Genomic DNA, 17,545 nt, shown 5'->3' with positions numbered 1-17,545 from the left:
ATACAGAACCCAGCAGGCTGCCTGATACACTTGTACTATGCAAGCATTTATCTAGGGGAATGCCTCTGCACAGGTGGGTTCTCACTCACACCACCACGTATGTGGCAAAGTTCATTAAAGGTGCCCAAGGATAGCACAAGAGTATGCAGGATGAGAAGTGTCCAACAGTAATAAGAACCACATCTCTTCCCCTGCCTTTCCTAGCACCTGACCCAGCAGGCACTGGAGGGCATTTACGGACTAGGGAGCTGACCTCCCCTTTATCTGTATGCATCCAGCTCTAGCCATGTGTCCACATTCTGTCACAGTGAGTAGATGAGCCTGGACTGTCCCCTAGGTGCTCCCTCACCCTCGCGGATGGCGTCCTGCAGCAACCGTTCACCACGAGGGGACTCAAGGGACTCTGAGCGGAACAGGCCCCTGAGCAGGGTGGGCATGGGCATCCCACTGCTGCCATCCTCGTCCACCTGGAAATGGGTCATCTCAGCAAATAGCCCAACCTTCTCTTGCAGCAGCTCCACCAGTGCCCGGTCTTTCTGTTGCAGCTCCACTGTGGATAAGGAATAAGTGAGCACAAGGGAGAGCCCAGTGGGCACCCCGAAGAGCCAGTAGTGGAGGGGCAGCCCCACCAGAGGCAGCCCCAGGGATTAGGGGCCAGGGCTGGGCAGAATAGCAGGAATTAATTTTTATCTTTGACACTTATAAAAAAGAAAAAATGTTTTGGGAAAAATAACATATGCACTTTTGTTTTAAAGACAAAAGTAAAAAGGATTGTGGCAGGAACTACGGGCTGTCTATCAATTTTCATTCTCCCTGTATTCCTTTAGTTAGAAAATGTGGATAACATTATACGAAGTGAGATAAGTAAATCAGAAAAAAACAGGAACTGCATTATTCCATACGTAGGTGGAACATAAAAGTGAGACTAAGAGACATTGATAAGAGTGTGGTGGTTACGGGGGGAGGGGGGAGAGGGAGAGGGAAAGGGGGAGGGGGAGGGGCACAAAGAAAACTAGATAGAAGGTGACAGAGGACAATCTGACTTTGGGTGATGGGTATGCAACATAATTGAACGACAGGACAACCTGGACATGTTGTCTTTGAATATATGTATCCTGATTTATTAATGTCACTCCATTAAAAAAATAAAATTATAATAAAAAAATAAAAAAGAAAATAAAAAAAAAGAAAATGTGTACAGATTTCATCTGGGCAGACGGCTGTCTAGTTAGACTACATTTACCAGCCTGATTTGCAGTTAGACATTGCCACATGACTAAATTCTGGCTGACAGGTATGTCTTCCAGATCTGCTCTTAAAAGAAATAGGTATAAACTCTCCTTGTTCCTTTACTCCTGTTAGCTGGAATGCACATCATACCCTAACTAATATGAGGCCTATAGTAAAAAGTAAGTTATTGCCTCAACCCTGGTCTTCCTAGTGCCCCTTCTCACAGATAGTCATAGTAATATCTTATCTTTCTAGATATGACACACACACACACAAAATACACATGACATATATTTATCCCCATTATTTTTACAATGATAGCATACACTTTACATTGTTTTAAACCTTGCTCTTTTCACTTAAAAATATATTTTAGTTAATGATCTATATCGGCCCTCATAGAAGCCATCTCATTTCAAAAAATAGGTCCATAGTATTTCACTGTGTGATTGTATCATAAATTATTTTTATTTTTTAGGTTTTTATTTCTTGATTTTTTAGAGAGAAGAGAAAGAGGGAGAGAGACAAAGAAGGGGAAGAAGCTGGAAGCATCAACTCATAGTCATTGCTTCCTGTATGTGCCTTGACCAGGCAAACCCAGGGTTTTGAACCATCAACCTCAGCATTCCAGGTTGATGCTTTATCCACAGCGCCACCACAGGTCAGGCCAAATAACTCTACGAATACTGTGGGTGAACTTACTCTTGATTCGCCTCAGGTAAGCCTCATCTTCTGTCTCAATTAGGGGGAAGTCCTCCCTGGATGGGCATCTGGAAGAATAACAGGTTGGGTGGGAGCAGGGGACAGAAGCTATGTTACAGACCAGGAATCAGCCTCCCTCCTTCCCAAACATATTCTTCGCTTCCCTGGTAAGACCCACGAACTGCACGCCCTGGCTTCCCTCACTCTGGACCCTCCCCTTCACTTAGCATTGATCATCTGCATTTACTGGTATGTAAGGACCTCTCCTAATGTCACCCAGAGAGGTGGCACAGTGCAGAGAGACAACTAGAGGCTCCGACATCAAGCAAACTGGGCTCAAAGCCTGACTCCACTATTTATCAGGTGATCAACTTTCTATTTCCTCATCTGAAAAATGGGGACACTATCTTCCTTATAGTTTTCTTGTTAGGATTAAACACAATGATGTAACAGTGCTTTGACAATGGCAGAAGCTTAATAAAATACAATGAATAATATTAATTATAATTTTTACAATTACAAATATTAATACTATTAATAAAGAGGCCACAGTGGATCTACTTTTAATGGGACAAGTATTTTGCATTGTTTTACCAAAATGGGCAATTTCATAGTTTTGTATGCATTTCTAAAAAATTAGTTCAAAAGTCTAAATTGCAGAAGTTAAAAAAAAATTTGGGCCCTGGCCGGTTGGCTCAGTGGTAGAACGTCGGCCTGGCGTGCAGAAGTCCTGGGTTCAATTCCCGGCCAGGGCACACAGGAGAAGCACCCATCTGCTTCTCCACCCCTCCCCCTCTCCTTCCTCTGTCTCTCTCTTCCCCTCCTGCAGCGAGGCTCCATTGGAGCAAAGATGGCCCAGGCGCTGGGGATGGCTCCTTGGCCTCTGCCCCAGGCGCTAGAGTGGCTCTGGTCGCAACAGAGCAACGCCCCGGAGGGGCAGTGCATCGCCCCCTGGTGGGCAGAGCGTCGCCCCCTGGTGGGCGTGCTGGGTGGATCCCGGTCGGGCGCATACGGGAGTCTGTCTGACTGTCTCTCCCCGTTTCCGGCTTCAGAAAAATACAAAAAAAAAAAAAAAAAATTTGGGCCCTGGCCGGTTGGCTCAGTGGTAGAGCATCGGCCTAGCGTGCAGGAGTCCCGGGTTTGATTACCAGCCAGGGCACACAGGAGAAGAGCCCATCTGCTTCTCCACCCCTCCCCCTCTCCTTCTTCTCTGTCTCTCTCTTCCCCTCCCGCAGCCAAGACTCCATTGGAGCAAAGTTGGCCCGGGCGCTGAGGATGGCTCCATGGCCTCTGCCTCAGGCGCTAGAATGGCTCTGGTTGCGACAGAGCGACGCCCCAGATAGGCAGAGCATCGCCCCCTGGTGGGTATGCCAGGTGGATCCTGGTCGGGCACATGTGGGAGTCTGTCTGACTGCCTCCCCATTTCCAACTTCAGGAAAAAATAAAATAAAATATTGGTTGGTATATTTATTATAAAGTGGAGAAGACTCCATTCTCTGAAAGCTAAAAAAAAGTTATAAACATCCTAATTGAGTACAATCTTCAAAAATCCATTTTTAACACTTTACATGAACTTTGCTAACTTTTTTTGTCACAATAGACACACAGTTGACTGACTCCCTCAAATCTAATGTGTGTCCAACAGAGGCTAAAGATTTGTTGCTTTAGCACACTGATTTCCTTTTTTCCTGTATTGTGTGGAGTTTGTTTATAAGACTTGATCCTCTTATCTTTAGTACCAATGCTTTCATTATCTTCTTTTTCTCATTTTTAGAAAATAAAGGGGAAATGCAATACAATCCAAATAATGGTCCACTGCCCACAGGCCACGCAGCTGAAACTGGACTGTCAGGCTGGCAGGTATGCCACCACATGATAGCTCAAAATATTCCTTTGCTTGTCAGTTCATGCTTCATTTGAAACATGGCCTTTCCTGTGTTGGGCCATCGGTCCCCCCTACCCCAGCCTCTGCCTCCACCTTTGAACCCTGGGGTGCTGTGGCCTGGGGCACGAAGCTGCAGGTACCCTGAGGCCACACACACACTCACTTGCACACACTCTGCTGAATGACTCGGACCCAGGTGCTCCGGTCTTCCCGGGATGCTGTGTACACCTCATACATCTCAGGGGGTGTTGCACTGATCAGAAACATCCCTTTCTCCTGGTTAGCAATGTCCCGAATAATGAGATTCTGCAGTGACACCACTGAGGGCTTGTCCTGTCAATCAGGGGGAAGAAAGAATTAAGCCTGGGAATCCTGACCCTTGGATATCTGGATGATCTTCAGCCTTTCCGGAATAACCAAATGATAGAAGAGTCTGTCTCCAGAGAAGTTAAGAGCCCCGGCCAGAGAGGAACTAGAAACATATGTGACCCTTGACAATATAACTAATTTTAAACTTTACTTTCCTCTTTTACAAAAAGAGGATATTAATTGCCCTTCATCAAAAGTGAAAAATGCCTGCACAGTAGCAACACCTGTTAGTTATTCCTATTTCTTCTTATTTTATTATAGTATTGGTTACAATCACAGCTATTGGACTCCAGAGGATTCCAAGGTTCCTTTGGACTCAGGTAGCAAAGCAAAAAGGGCCTGAAACAGCCTGACCAGGTGGTGGCGCAGTGGATGAGCGTTGGACTGGGATGCCGAGGATCCAGGTTCAAGACCCCGGGGTCACCAGCTTGAGCGTGGGCTCATCTGGTTTGAGCAAAAGCTCACCAGCTTGGACCCAAGGTCGCTGGCTCGAGCAAGGGGTTACTCGGTCTGCTGAAGGCCCGTGGTCAAGGCACATATGAGAAAGCAATCAATGAACAACTAAGGTGTCACAACGCGCAATGAAAAACTAATGATTGATGCTTCTCATCTCTCCGTTCCTGTCTGTCTGTCCCTGTCTATCCCTCTCTCTCTCTGTCCCTGAAAAAAATTTAAAAATAAATAAATAAATAATGGTACTTTCCTTCCTAAAAAAAAAGGGGGGGGGGGGTCTGAAACACTAATCTGTGCTGAGAAAGGTCTCACCAGGGTAGAAAAGATATACTTCTGGTCCTTCTCTTGGAGAAACACCAGCACATCTGTCATCAGCAGCATCAGCACATCTGGCAGGGAGACAAAGGTGTGAGAGGAGTTAGCATGAGAGGGTCTGAGCCACAGGTCCCCAAACTTTTTACACATGGGGCCAGTTCACTGTCCCTCAGACCGTTGGAGGGCCGCCACATACAGTGCTCCTCTCACTGACCACCAATGAAAGAGGTGCCCCTTCTGGGAGTACGGCGGGGGGCAGGATAAATGGCCTCAGGGGGCCACATGCGGCCCGCGGGCCGTAGTTTGGGGACGCCTGGGAGCAGTGGTTTTCTCTTTCACAGGGACCAGTCTTACCCCATCCAAAGAGAACTTCAGATCCCCCTTTTCCTGGCCTCTCTTCCCTCTGGTTCCTCTCTCCACCTGTGCAGACCTCAAACCTCCCTATTCTTAGTCAGAAAAATATGTGGGGAAATAAAAGATGCACATGCTAACAGGTAAAACTAGAAGAGACCATAAGAGACTACACATGCCTTTAAAGAAAACCCTCTTTACCCAATTGATGCAGGTTTCTTAACCTGGGGTCCAGAGACCCCAACAGTGTCCACTGCTGGGCTCCAGAGACTGCAAGCGCTCTGAAGTTGCATAAGCAACTTTGCATATTAATACAACACATATATTTTTCTGGGTGAAAGGGCCAAGAAATTTTGTGAGAATAAAAATGATTCTCAGAGCAGATGGGGCCACCTTCTTTCAGCTTTCAGCTCCACCTAATTAACATTAGACCTTTTTGAGATATTGGTCCTAAAGTCCCCGTAACCAGCATACTCCCACTTTTCATTTCGTGCTGGACAGGCAGGGAGAAAGTTGGGTTCCTTATCCATCTCTCCCACAATTGAACAATGCCATCTCCTTTGACCCTGGCAGGCCTCCCTTCACTCTTCTCCTCTGCCCCACCCTCCAGGCTCTCAGATCCTGTGAGATACTACACTTTAAGACTGTGGAGGAAACCAGGATCAAGTCTATAAAACCAGAGGTCATGGTCAAGAAAACACACTCACCCTTTTCCTTGGGAGATCTTACTGAACTGCGGGCACACAGAAGGGGAGAGCTTTGGCTAAATGTTTCAGAAATAAATATCTCCAGTCTAGTTTTGACAGCCTCCTCCCCCCCTCCCCACCCCGGCTTATATTCTTAGCTGCTCTGTGGGAGGAATAGGAAGGAGAGAAAGGGATGAAGGAAAGTGGCTGGTGAAGACTGTAACCCCCAAGTGCATGAGGATTCCAACATAGGACAGAGGCTCAGCCAGGCTCTAGCCTTAGGCAGCTCAAATTTCTTGCGTACCTCATCCCTTACGCAAGCCAAGATCTGCTACTCTCTTCCCCAATTTCTTTTTTTTTTTTTTCTGAGGTTGGAAATGGGGAGGCAGTCAGACTCCCGCATGCGCCCGACCGGGATCCACCCGGCACACCCACCAGGGGGCGATGCTCTGCCCATCTGGAGCATCGCTCTGCTGCAATCAGAACCATTCTAGCGCCTGAGGCAGAGGCCACAGAGCCATCCTCAGCGCCCCGGCCAACTTTGCTCCAATGGAGCCTTGGCTGCGGGAGGGGAAGAGAGAGACAGAGAGGAAGGAGAGGGGGAGGGGTGGAGAAGCAGATGGGCGCTTCTTCTATGTGCCCTGGCCGGGAATCGAACCCAGGACTCCCGCACGCCAGGCCGATGCTCTACCACTGAGCCAACCAGCCAGGGCCTCTTCCCCAATTTCGGTAGGAAGGACTTGGTTAGTAAAATCTGGAAAGAGAGCCTAGAAAAGTGTGCCTTAACTCTTCTCTGTCTTCTCCAGTCTGCCCATTCTATGTTGGGCTCAGTCCGCACCTGTAGGCCTTCCCAGCTGTGTCCCCAAAGCTACTGCCCATTTCCCAGCCCTGGTAGCTGGGACTCTCAGTGGGTAGAGCCAACAGTCCCAAGCTTGTCCTATGGTTCTGGAGTTTTGCTGTCTTCCTCATCGAAACTGATTGCTGTCTGGGCATGCAAGGATGAAAGAAATGAAAAATACTGATAAGGATATCCCTGTGTGGTCCACAAAGTTAAATCCACAATGCAGACTTTCACTGCAACAGAGACCATGTTTTTTCCTCCCACTAGGTCTCATGCTGGGTGTAAAGCTACACAGAGAGATCCACGGGCTGGATGCTTCTCCCTCTTAATCTCTGACTGCAAACTCTTGGTTCACCTGCCAAGATAACCACTAACCTTTAAAGCGGCCAGACGCCGTCTTCCAGAGCAGGCAACCGTCATGGATAAGCTTGCGCCGCATAAGCTCCTCTCGGCCAAAGGGGCCCTTACTAGGAACCGGTGTCTGGGCCCGAGGGTCCATTCGGTTGTAGATCTCCTGAAGGCGGGCCCCTTTCTCCAGCTCGTGCACGTCCTGGTCCACATTGGACAGCAGCTCCTTCACCAACCCCAGAGCTGTTGTCAGGTCCTGGCGCTCCTCCTCAATCCCTGGCATGGGAGTTGGCATAAGGGATGGCTCAGCCAGTTTCATTCCAGCCCCAATTCCCATAGTCTCAGTCCCCATCTTCAGAGGCACATAATTGACCCCAACCCTTCCCTTGGTCATCCCAAGCCTTTGCTTACCCCAGAGAGCTCTCAGCCCCTCCTCTCTCTGGGCCCTCCCTCTCACCGTGGGAATGCTGCAGGATCCGGTTGATGAGCACTGGGTACTTGGTGATGCGCTGGGTCACCAGCAGGATGCACTCCTGCACCCCATGCCGCTTCAGCACAGCCAAGCGGGTCACTTTCTACAAGGGCAGAGGCAGGGCTCAGAGCCAGAGTGGGGCTAGAGGGCAGGCAACATGGGAAACACTGGACTTGGAACCTACGCTCTGGTGCTGGCCCTAACTTGGCCATTGACCTCATGCTGGCTCAGGTGAGTGCCTCTGGAAAATGAGGACACGCCACAGATTCACTGTGAGGACAGTCAGACCAACCAGTGAAAAGCTCTTGCTCTACTGCCATGAGGGGCTCCATGAGCAGACGGTCCACGGGGCTGGTGAACAAACGATCTCCATGTGGGTGCAGTACACACGTGCTGGGGGAGGCTGGGTTTGGGCCACCAGAGGAGGCTGAGTGCGGGGCCTGGAGAGGTTTGCTCACCCGGATGAACTGCTGGAAGCGTTTGTCTCGGGCATATAGCTCCTTATAGAGCTTTAAGGCCTTGGTGTGGCGGCTACAGAACTCTGAGTAGGTTTTCCGCATCTGCTCAGCACTGGGACCTGAGAACTAGAAGTCGGGGAGCAAGGCTAGGTCAGCATATTCCCCAAAGCCACTCCTTATTTCCTGTATACACTCTGGCCTCCTGCCAAACAGGCTGGCTTCCTGCCTCTCCAGCTCTCCCTGGCTCCACCCCCTAGAGCAGGGGTCCCCAAACTACAGCCCGTGGGCCGCATGCGGCCCCCCGAGGCCATTTATCCGGCCCCCGCTGCACTTCCGGAAGGGGCACCTCTTTCATTGGTGGTCAGTGAGAGGAGCACATTGACCATCTCATTAGCCAAAAGCAGGCCCATAGTTCCCATTGAAATACTGGTCAATTTGTTGATTTAAATTTACTTGTTCTTTATTTTAAATATTGTATTTGTTCCCGTTTTGTTTTTTTATTTTAAAATAAGATATGTGCAATGTGCATAGGGATTTGTTCATAGTTTTTTTTACAGTCCGGCCCTCCAATGGTCTGAGGGACAGTGAACTGGCCCCCTGTGTAAAAAATTTGGGGACCCCTGCTCTAGAGTTTGGAGGCAAAAAAGACCACTCTAGTCACGCCTCCTTTCATGAATGTAGTCCACAGGTCCTGCTTTTTCTCACCTGGCTGATGAGCAGGTCACCCAAGCGAGGGATGACAAAGTTCCGGGTGCTGCCAGGGCACAGGGCCTGACGTCGGCGTTCTAACAGCTGGCTGAGAAAGCGTGTATGAATGTCACTGAGCTCATCCACACAGGGGAACAGGCCCTGGACCACTCCTGGCTCCAGCTGTAGCTCTTCTAGCATCCCCGTGCGGAAGAGGCGGATCATGATCTTCAATGTCCGTACATGGTGCAGTTCCGTCTGGATTAGCTCTGTGTGGACAACGGGACATCTGGCCTTTTAGCCTGGCTTGGCCACAATTGGTGGGATCTAGGCTGGGGACCTCAGGGCTCTATCTGAGTTTCAAGGTCACTTCCAAGTTAACATTCTACATTATTATGACCTTAGATTATTTTCTAATCATTTTTTATTCTTTTTTTTCTTAGATATTTTGCTTTTTAAATTTACTGATTTTTTTTTGAGAGAGAGAAACATTGATTTGTTGTTACACTTATCTATGCATTCACTGGTGCCTTGAGCAGGGATTGAACCCGCAACCTTGGTATATTAGGACGATAGTCTAACCAACTGAGCTACCCAGCCAGGGCCACTTTTTATCTTTATGATTGTCATCTCAAGTTGTAAGCTGTTTTAGGGCAAGAACCTAAACAGTTTCCACAGTCCCTAGCATGGTGCTGGGCATGAAACAGGCATACAGTAAAGACTAAGAATTGACTAGAATGAAGAGAAAGAGATAAAACTTTGGAGACTGCCTGAGTAGGTGGTGGCACAGTGGATAGAGCATCAGACTAGGATGCGGAGGACCCAGGTTCGAGACCCCGAGGTCACCAGCTTGAGCGCGAGCTCATCTGGCTTGAGCAAGGCTCACCAGCTTGGACCCAAGGTCGCTGGCTCAAGCAAGGGGTTACTCGGTCTGCTGTAGCCCCACGGTGAAGGCACATATGAGAAAGCAATCAATGAACAACTAAGGTGTCGCAACAAAAAACTAATGATTGATGCTTCTCATCTCTCTCCGTTCCTGTCTGTCTGTTCCTGTCTATCCCTCTCTTTGACTCTCTCTCTGTCTCTGTAAAAAAAAAAAAAAAAACCACCAACAAAACTTTGGAGACCAACAGCTCCAAAAGGTGAGGGTTTAGTGGTAGCTTCTGGGATGCCAGGCAGGGTCTTAGAGACCAGTGGGGTAGGAGGGATGGGTCTTGAGAGGTGGAGGCTAGCAGAGGAAGGACAACATGGACAGGACCTGGTAAAGGAAGAGAAGTCTCAGGGTGGTCTTGCTCACCATAGATGACATCCTGCTGCTTCATCACCTCCTTTTTATGCTGCTGCAGGAAGCCGCTATCGACAGCAAGGCTCCAGGAATCAGCTTCAAAGTCCTTCTCATCCATCTCAAAGTCACTCATCAGCTCATTGTAGATCACCTCTGCGCCTGGACATCAGTAAGGGAAACAACTCAGAGCCTGGGTCCTTCTCCAGGCCCCTCATCCCCAGGCCTGCCCACCAGCCCCTCGTCCCCAGGCCCGCCCACCAGCCCCTCGTCCCCAGGCCCGCCCACCAGCCCCTCGTCCCCAGGCCCGCCCACCAGCCCCTTGTCCCCAGCTCTGCCCAGGCCCCACACGGTCACCTTCGTCAATGAGGGACTCCACTGAGAGTGTTCGGTTCCGCATGTTGAGGGAGTCTGTGGACTGGGAGAGGATCCGGCGCAGCCCCAGTGGGGATTCATCATTGAAGTGTCTGAGGGAAGTGGAGGCCAGCTGCATCACCCCAACTCAAGCAGGAAAGCCCTTCCCAGGTGCGGAACCAAGGCCGGGATCAGAGAGGCAATCACCCCCATGTTCTCCTTACCTGTCTGTCTATAATTCTTAACCCAGGGATGACAAGGACCTCTTAGCCCCCCTGGTCTCCACTGCCACATTCTCTGCCTGCTGGGCTCTCCCTTCCCCAAGCGGAAGCTCACCCAGCAATGTTGGTAGTGGACACACTCTTGGCTAAAGATAAGGAGGAACGGCCGCGGCGGGAGCCAAGCAGGGACTGCCGGAAGCTGTCAGAGGGGTAGATGGCGGAGCTCGGCCGCTCCCGCGTGCTGGCTGCAGAGGCACACCGAGCAGGCCAGAGTCAAACCTGGTGCCTTCCCAGGTTCCTTGACTAGAAATGAGGCCTCCTCTCCCCCCGCCCCAAATAGCCCACTCTAGTCAGAGAAAGATGATAACAGTAACGCCACCTTACGTTTGTACAATACTTTCAATACACAAAGAGCTGTCTTATCTCTTTCCCGCAAGATACCTAAGAGCAAACTGAAGCTCAGAAACATTACAAGGTTTGTGCAGGGTGATTCAGCCAGTGTCACTCAGCAGGGACTCAGGCCCTGGTTTTTTTGACTAAGCACCATGCTCTTCCTGTTACACCAAAGCTATCTGAACTGACACTTGACAGCCGTCACCAACATCCAAGTACAGTGTAAATAACAACAACAACAATAATAATAATACAGAGTGTGACCAGGCTCAGATGACCAGCCATCCCAAGCCCTAATTTCCCCTTGGAGTCTTCTGTCCTGCCCAGAAGCCCATGAGACTGGACATCTCACCATCTGCTTTCAATTAAGGGGAAGAAGGTGCTGTGCCATTGGACAACCTCAAGGGGGCAGCAGAGCCCATGGGCTGAAAGGTCTGGGGTCCAGGGTCCCATGGGAGCTCCTGCACTCCCTCACTACTCACTCTTACTGCGCAGTGAAACAGACTGCAAGGCAGTGTTGTTCTTCAGCAGTGCAGCTTTCTGTTGCTGTGAGACAGAGAGCAAGAGAGAGATACCAAGAACAGTTGTCACCCAAGAGTCACCCTCACAGGTACAGGCAGGAGTTGGGCAACAGGCCCCTTCACAGGAGAAAGCTGGCATGATGGCTAAGGGCACAAGGGTGCCTGAGCCCAGTGCTGGGGGGGATATGTCTATAGCAACAGGCTGACCCGCTCAGGGCCTGAGGTCTGGGGTTGAGGGTCTGGACGGCCCGGTGGTGAGGAGAGGGGTTGAGGAACACAGGGTAGGGAATGAATGAAAAAAGGCACGAGGGTACCACACACTCACTACCCTCTCCCCCAGCCCTCTGCCCTCCCTGCCATCTCACCTTCTGCTTGACCTTGGTACAGTTGGCGAGGGTGTCTTTACAGCGGTTGTGGATAGTCACATTGCAGGCTGGGAGGGTGGGGTAAAGAGGGTGAAGGGAGGGCCGGGTGGTACGGGAGGGGACACACCCATATGCAGACACCCATCTCCCCCTGGCCACACAGTCACAGAGACTGTCCTCCCTTCCCACACTGCTCAACCATCACCACACCCCAGCGCCTCTCCTCCCACCTCCCCCTTCCTTCCAGCAGGGAATGAAGAGAGAGGGGACAGGTGTTGACTGCAGTTAAGCAGCCAGGGCAGTGGGCAATCCTGAGTCAAAGGTGACCTGAGAGGTGGCCTAGAGGGAAGAAGGGGTTCCTGGCTGCCAGAGATGAGCTCAAGAAGCACAAAGGTGGTTAAGAATGACAGATGGAAGAGAGGACGCCCACGGAACAGAAGACGGCACAGGAGCAGCTGGGATGGGGGCTAGGGGGTGAGGCGGAAATTTAACATTCCCTGAGCATCGAGTAAACAGGCCACATTTACTTGGTGCTAACAATCCTTTGAAGTAGACTGTTATCCTTATCTCACAGATGAGGAACCTGTCCTAGAGAGGTTAGATCCTCTGCCAGGTCATACAACTAGAGGTAGAGCTGGGATTTCAACTCAGGTGTGCTTGAATCCAAAGGCTGCTCTTTCTGTTGAACCACACATCTGCCTCTGAGGCTAATGGACCCTTTGGTAGATTGGAGGCAGGGCTGGGCCTCCTCTCCCCTCCCCTCCCCTCCACTGCTTGCCCTCTGCACTGCTCAGCTATGCCTGCTCTGTCTCCAGTCAATCTGCCTTCTCAATTCCAGGCCCAGGGAGTTCTGTTCCCCAACTAAGGTGAACCTATAGCACTCACACTCCATCTGCTTCTCTCCCATCGCTCACACCACACACCTTGCCATGAGGTAGGAGAGAAGAAGAAGGGAGAAGCAGTCAGGCCTAGGCACGAGGACCACTGGCTGTCCCTTTCCCCTGACATGAACTCAGCCCTTGGCCCTCTCCAGCTTCCCACCCCCATTCAACAACACCGGAAATTCTGCTAACTCCTTCAGACAATACCCAGCACCATGATCACTTCCACAAATACAAGGCAAGCAGGGTGGGGCAGAGGGGCAGACAGAAGCGGGGGTGGGGGGCTTTCCCCACACCCCGGGAGCTCTTGTTTCCTACCCCCCAGCACCCAGTGTCTCTGCAGTGAACCTCCGCTTTCCACCTGCCTCAAAATAACTCTTGCTGGCTGCCCGCCTCACTGGTTCCCCTGGCAACAAGCGCTGGATTGGGAATTTTGTCAGATCTCTAGAGGGATGTAGACTGGGGTTCCCTCCTCATCTTCATAACTCTAAGGTGAGCAGCAGGAAGTAAGGAGGTCTCACTTCTTTCCGGGGCTTCCTTCCCCAGGTCCTCAGGGATTGGAGGCTAGAGCTATTGTCCCACTACTCGGCAGGATGTCAAATACCTCAGTCCTGCCTAATCACAAGCAGCTCTTTGCCATAAATTGGGGGTCAGGGATGGAACAGGGCAGGAGCTCTCTGGCCCTCTGTATAAACACAGGCATTTTGGGGAAGGAGAACTGTACTTCCTAAATACAGGGCTATTCTCAAATGTGAGTGAAGGTCAGCAATTCTAACCCTCACCTCTCAAAACACCCATCCTTACCGTATGCCCTTTCCACTGTGTAGTCGGTCCGACTACAACGTAAGCCAGAGGGTCCTTTACCCACCTTCTCCTTCAAGTTACAGAGATTTAGAGATTTCAGGCTCCACCCACAGTCAATAGAAAAGGAGGAGCAAGGGGCCCCTGAAGTCCCAAATGTCCAGTTCTGTCCAGTAGACAGGCAGAGCCAGCTGCAAGGTCAGTAGCTGGCCACTCAGCTCCCCTATCTTCCCCCCCCTTGCCCTCACACACATTCCTGCTCCTTCTCCAATCAGTTCCCTGAACCATCAGCAGCTGTTCAGGGAGCCATCCCAGAGGGTGACAGCTGCATAGGGAGCCATCCTAGTCCCCTCACCCCCACAGTTCCAGATAGTCCTACTTATGCCATATTCTGACTGCCACCACCCCTAGACGGGAGGAAAGGGAACAAGAGATCAAGCATCTGGCGCTGGCATTTGGGCCCAGCTGGGGATCTGAGTGGAGAGTAACCCCTACGGATCCAGAGCAGATGGAAAGATTAGGGTCAGTGGGCACCGAGTCAGAATGCCATTCAGGGTCCAACTTACTTGGACAGATGAGGGCCTCCTTGGCTGTGATGCTCTTGTTACAGGCATAGCACATGGTCATGCCCGAAACAGAGATGGTGGTGAAGAGGTGCCCATTGGTATAGCGGGCATCCTTGGCTTCCTTCATCTTCTCCTTTTCCCGGGTCTGTGGAAGGAGAGAAAGACACCGAAGCTGGAAAATGCCCGAGTGTCTGAGGAGCCCAGAGAGATAGGCCAGGGAGGGAGGGACGAACGCCTGCCCGGGGATACTGGAAAGACACCACCGCCTAAGGCAGAGCCTGCTGCAGCTGCCCAGGAATGAGCAGGCAGCCCCGAGGGCCCTGCTGGCCCCCGACCTACCTGGCCTCTGCGGCTGGGCTGCCTCCTGTGGCCACTCATCCCTGCACTAGACCTCGGCGTCCTCACTCCACCTCCTAGCCCTAGCTCTGCTCGCCCCCAAGCCACCGTGTCTCTTCTCTGTGCCAGGGGAATATGCGCAGAGAGGAGGGAGAGCGGGCGAAGCAGAGGGTGCCAGCTCACCAGCGCTTTAGATCTATGGGAGTTAGCTCCTCTTATAACCATGACAACCGGTATTGGAGTTACTGTCTCTGTGGCAGTCAGGGAGGGGGGTAGGGGAGGAAGTCCCCTTATCAGATTAGCTGAAGGGGGCAGAATGCCTCTACTGCCACCTCCAACTCAGAGTCAGAATCCCAAACCTCTGACTCTTCCACACACACTCAGCCAGGTACACAGGGTCTGTACACAGGAGGCAGGAGGCAGCATGTTCTCTGTTAACCCTGAAATAGGAGGAGGAGCCTGGTTTTGGTCTTGGGTCACTCCTCCTCCAGCCCTTTAAGGAAGGAAACCCAGCTGGTTAGGTGCCATTCCTGACAGGAAGTCTTTCCTGCAGTCTAACTTTTATCCCTCTCATACAACCCTCCAAAACCTAAGATACCTCCTTCTATTCACCCAATTAGTCTCTCCAGTCCTAGGAAGTCCCTTATGGCATTTACCCTCCATCCTCCAGCTGTAACATCAGTTCTGCCAGCTCTGGTCTCCCCTAATATGGGGCATACAATGTGCTCGTCCTCAAAACCTCAGATGCTGGCTGTTCCCATCTCTGCTCTCTTCTCCTGCTCCCCTCTGACATCTGCACCTCTTTTCTGTCCCTCAAGCTCCTGAGCCTCCCTGAAAGCCTGAGAAGATGAGAAGATGGGATATCCTCCTTCCCACCAACTCCAGGGCCTCCTACAGCAGTCATTTCAGTCTGAATTTTCTCTCCACTCTTAGAGGAAGGGGAGCAAGAATAGGAGCTGACAAAACCACCCTCTTAAGGTTTCCTGGCCTCTCAGAACAAATGAGTGGATCATATTGCTGAAGCTGAAGGTTTGAGCCCCAAATTGGAGAACACTGGTGGGAGTCCTGGGACGGAGAATTAGAACTCAGGGGAAAGTCTTCAGGCTGGACTCTCAGCTCCAGCCACACTGGTAGTTAAGAGGTGGAGGAGGAGCGGAGAGGCACCGGTCTGGTGCTCTGGCTGGAAAAGGGAAGTGTGGAGGGGCTGAGTCAACACCACAGGGGCCAGAGGGCACTGGGCCACAGTGCTCTAGCCCATCTCCAGACTTCCTGGTGTCCCAGGACCCTTTTCTCTCCTGCCTGCCCTCGGAGGCTTCAGGTCTGTCTGATGATGAGCAGAGACCAGAGGTCTTAAGATCAATCCCCACCCACATCATCATTTTTCTCCTCTCCTCTCCTCTCACTCCTTCTCTTCCTATCTCCTGGTCTTCTTCCCATGCCTTGCCTTCCCTCCTCTACTCTTCCACCTCTGCCTTCCCTTTCTCACCGGAGCTTCTCCTCCACTGCCCTTAGCCTCTCCCTCCCCCTTTCTTCCACATAGTCCTGACCAGCCTCTAACTCTAGCCTCCAATGTTCCAGGCCTCCTTTTTCTGTTCTGGTACCCACCTATCTGGATCACTAGAAAATCCTCCCTTTGGTCTAATCTCCATGTCTTGCTCTTGAGAAGCCCAAATCCTGCTCTGAATATTAACTGGACTGGACTGCGGAGACCAAGTCCGAACATCTTTCTCACTGCCATGCGCACTCCTTTCTCAAACCCTCTTTGTCCTCCCAGCCTTCTGTATGACACAAAATGTTTTGAGCATGTTTGATTTAAAAGCAAGTAAACAAATAAAATTGAATGTCAATTATAATTGAAAAATTTTTTTTTTTGGTATTTTTCTGAAGCTGGAAACGGGAAGAGACAGTCAGACAGACTCCCGCATGCGCCCGACCGGGATCCACCCGGCACGTCCACCAGGGGCGGAAGCTCTGCCCACCAGGGGGCGATGCTCTGCCCCTCCGGGGGCGTCGCTCTGCCGCGACCAGAGCCACTCTAGCGCCTGGGGCAGAGGTCAAGGAGCCATCCCCAGCACCCGGGCCATCTTTGCTCCAATGGAGCCTTGGCTGCGGGAGGGGAAGAGAGAGACAGAGAGGAAGGAGGGGAGGGGTGGAGAAGCAAATGGGCGCTTCTCCTATGTGCCCTGGCTGGGAATCGAACCCGGGTCCCCCGCACGCCAGGCCGATGCTCTACCGCTGAGCCAACCGGCTAGGGCCGGAAATTTTTTAAAGTAAAAATAAATTACAGCAAGCAAACAAAAACATGAATATTAATATAATAATCATAGTAAAATCAAGGTTGATTGTCTAAATCAAGGTCAACTCCAGAATGGACAGTGCTACAGATCTGTCCTAATGCTGCTTCCACTCTCCCCCCTCACCAGACCTCACAGATCTGCCCTAATGCTGCTTCCGCTCTCCCCCCTCTCCAGACCTCACAGATCTGCCCTAATGCTGCTTCCGCTCTCCCCCCTCTCCAGACCTCACAGATCTGCCCTAATGCTGCTTCCGCTCTCCCCCCTCTCCAGACCTCACAGATCTGTCCTAATGCTGCTTCCGCTCTCCCCCCTCACCAGACCTCACAGATCTGCCCTAATGCTGCTTCCACTCTCCCCTCTCACCAGACCTCACAGATCTGCCCTAATGCTGCTTCCGCTCTCCCCCCCTCTCCAGACCTCACAGATCTGCCCTAATGCTGCTTCCGCTCTCCCCCCTCTCCAGACCTCACAGATCTGTCCTAATGCTGCTTCCACTCTCCCCCCTCTCCAGACCTCACAGATCTGCCCTAATGCTGCTTCCGCTCTCCCCCCTCTCCAGACCTCACAGATCTGCCCTAATGCTGCTTCCGCTCTCCCCCCTCTCCAGACCTCTACCCTCCACCCTTGGGCCTCCAGGAGGAGAAGCTGAAAAAGAAGGGAGAGGACTGGGGCTGCCAGAGAATAAGGTCTCTGGTGGCCCTCTCTGGAATTGATGCCACAGACAACCCAGG

General features: G+C 51.3%; 1 protein-coding gene across 6 annotated transcripts in view; it reads right to left on the bottom strand.

The window, feature by feature from the left end:
- The window catches only part of ARHGEF2 (Rho/Rac guanine nucleotide exchange factor 2), a 59,316-nt gene that overhangs the window by 3,683 nt on the left and 38,088 nt on the right, over nucleotides 1–17,545 (bottom strand). For 5 of the 6 annotated variants that reach the window (XM_066362226.1, XM_066362221.1, XM_066362225.1 and 2 more), the window contains 14 exons: nucleotides 14,182–14,326; nucleotides 11,934–12,001; nucleotides 11,530–11,593; nucleotides 10,770–10,899; nucleotides 10,437–10,546; nucleotides 10,095–10,241; nucleotides 8,816–9,066; nucleotides 8,111–8,236; nucleotides 7,638–7,755; nucleotides 7,208–7,456; nucleotides 4,952–5,028; nucleotides 3,981–4,150; nucleotides 1,933–2,000; nucleotides 350–550 (listed from right to left, as the gene is read on the bottom strand). In XM_066362226.1, coding sequence (XP_066218323.1) covers nucleotides 350–550; nucleotides 1,933–2,000; nucleotides 3,981–4,150; nucleotides 4,952–5,028; nucleotides 7,208–7,456; nucleotides 7,638–7,755; nucleotides 8,111–8,236; nucleotides 8,816–9,066; nucleotides 10,095–10,241; nucleotides 10,437–10,546; nucleotides 10,770–10,899; nucleotides 11,530–11,593; nucleotides 11,934–12,001; nucleotides 14,182–14,326 — 1,924 coding nt within the window. Of the gene's footprint in view, nucleotides 1–349; nucleotides 551–1,932; nucleotides 2,001–3,980; nucleotides 4,151–4,951; nucleotides 5,029–7,207; nucleotides 7,457–7,637; nucleotides 7,756–8,110; nucleotides 8,237–8,815; nucleotides 9,067–10,094; nucleotides 10,242–10,436; nucleotides 10,547–10,769; nucleotides 10,900–11,529; nucleotides 11,594–11,933; nucleotides 12,002–14,181; nucleotides 14,327–14,520; nucleotides 14,569–17,545 lie in introns of those variants that run through there. The other variant, XM_066362224.1, reaches the window with a different exon arrangement.

Source organism: Saccopteryx leptura, chromosome 2 (assembly GCF_036850995.1).
Source record: "Saccopteryx leptura isolate mSacLep1 chromosome 2, mSacLep1_pri_phased_curated, whole genome shotgun sequence".
NCBI classification, from domain to species: domain Eukaryota; kingdom Metazoa; phylum Chordata; class Mammalia; order Chiroptera; family Emballonuridae; genus Saccopteryx; species Saccopteryx leptura.
The sequence above is the reverse complement of the archived record's forward strand: the minus strand, read 5'-3'. Positions and strand labels throughout refer to the sequence as shown.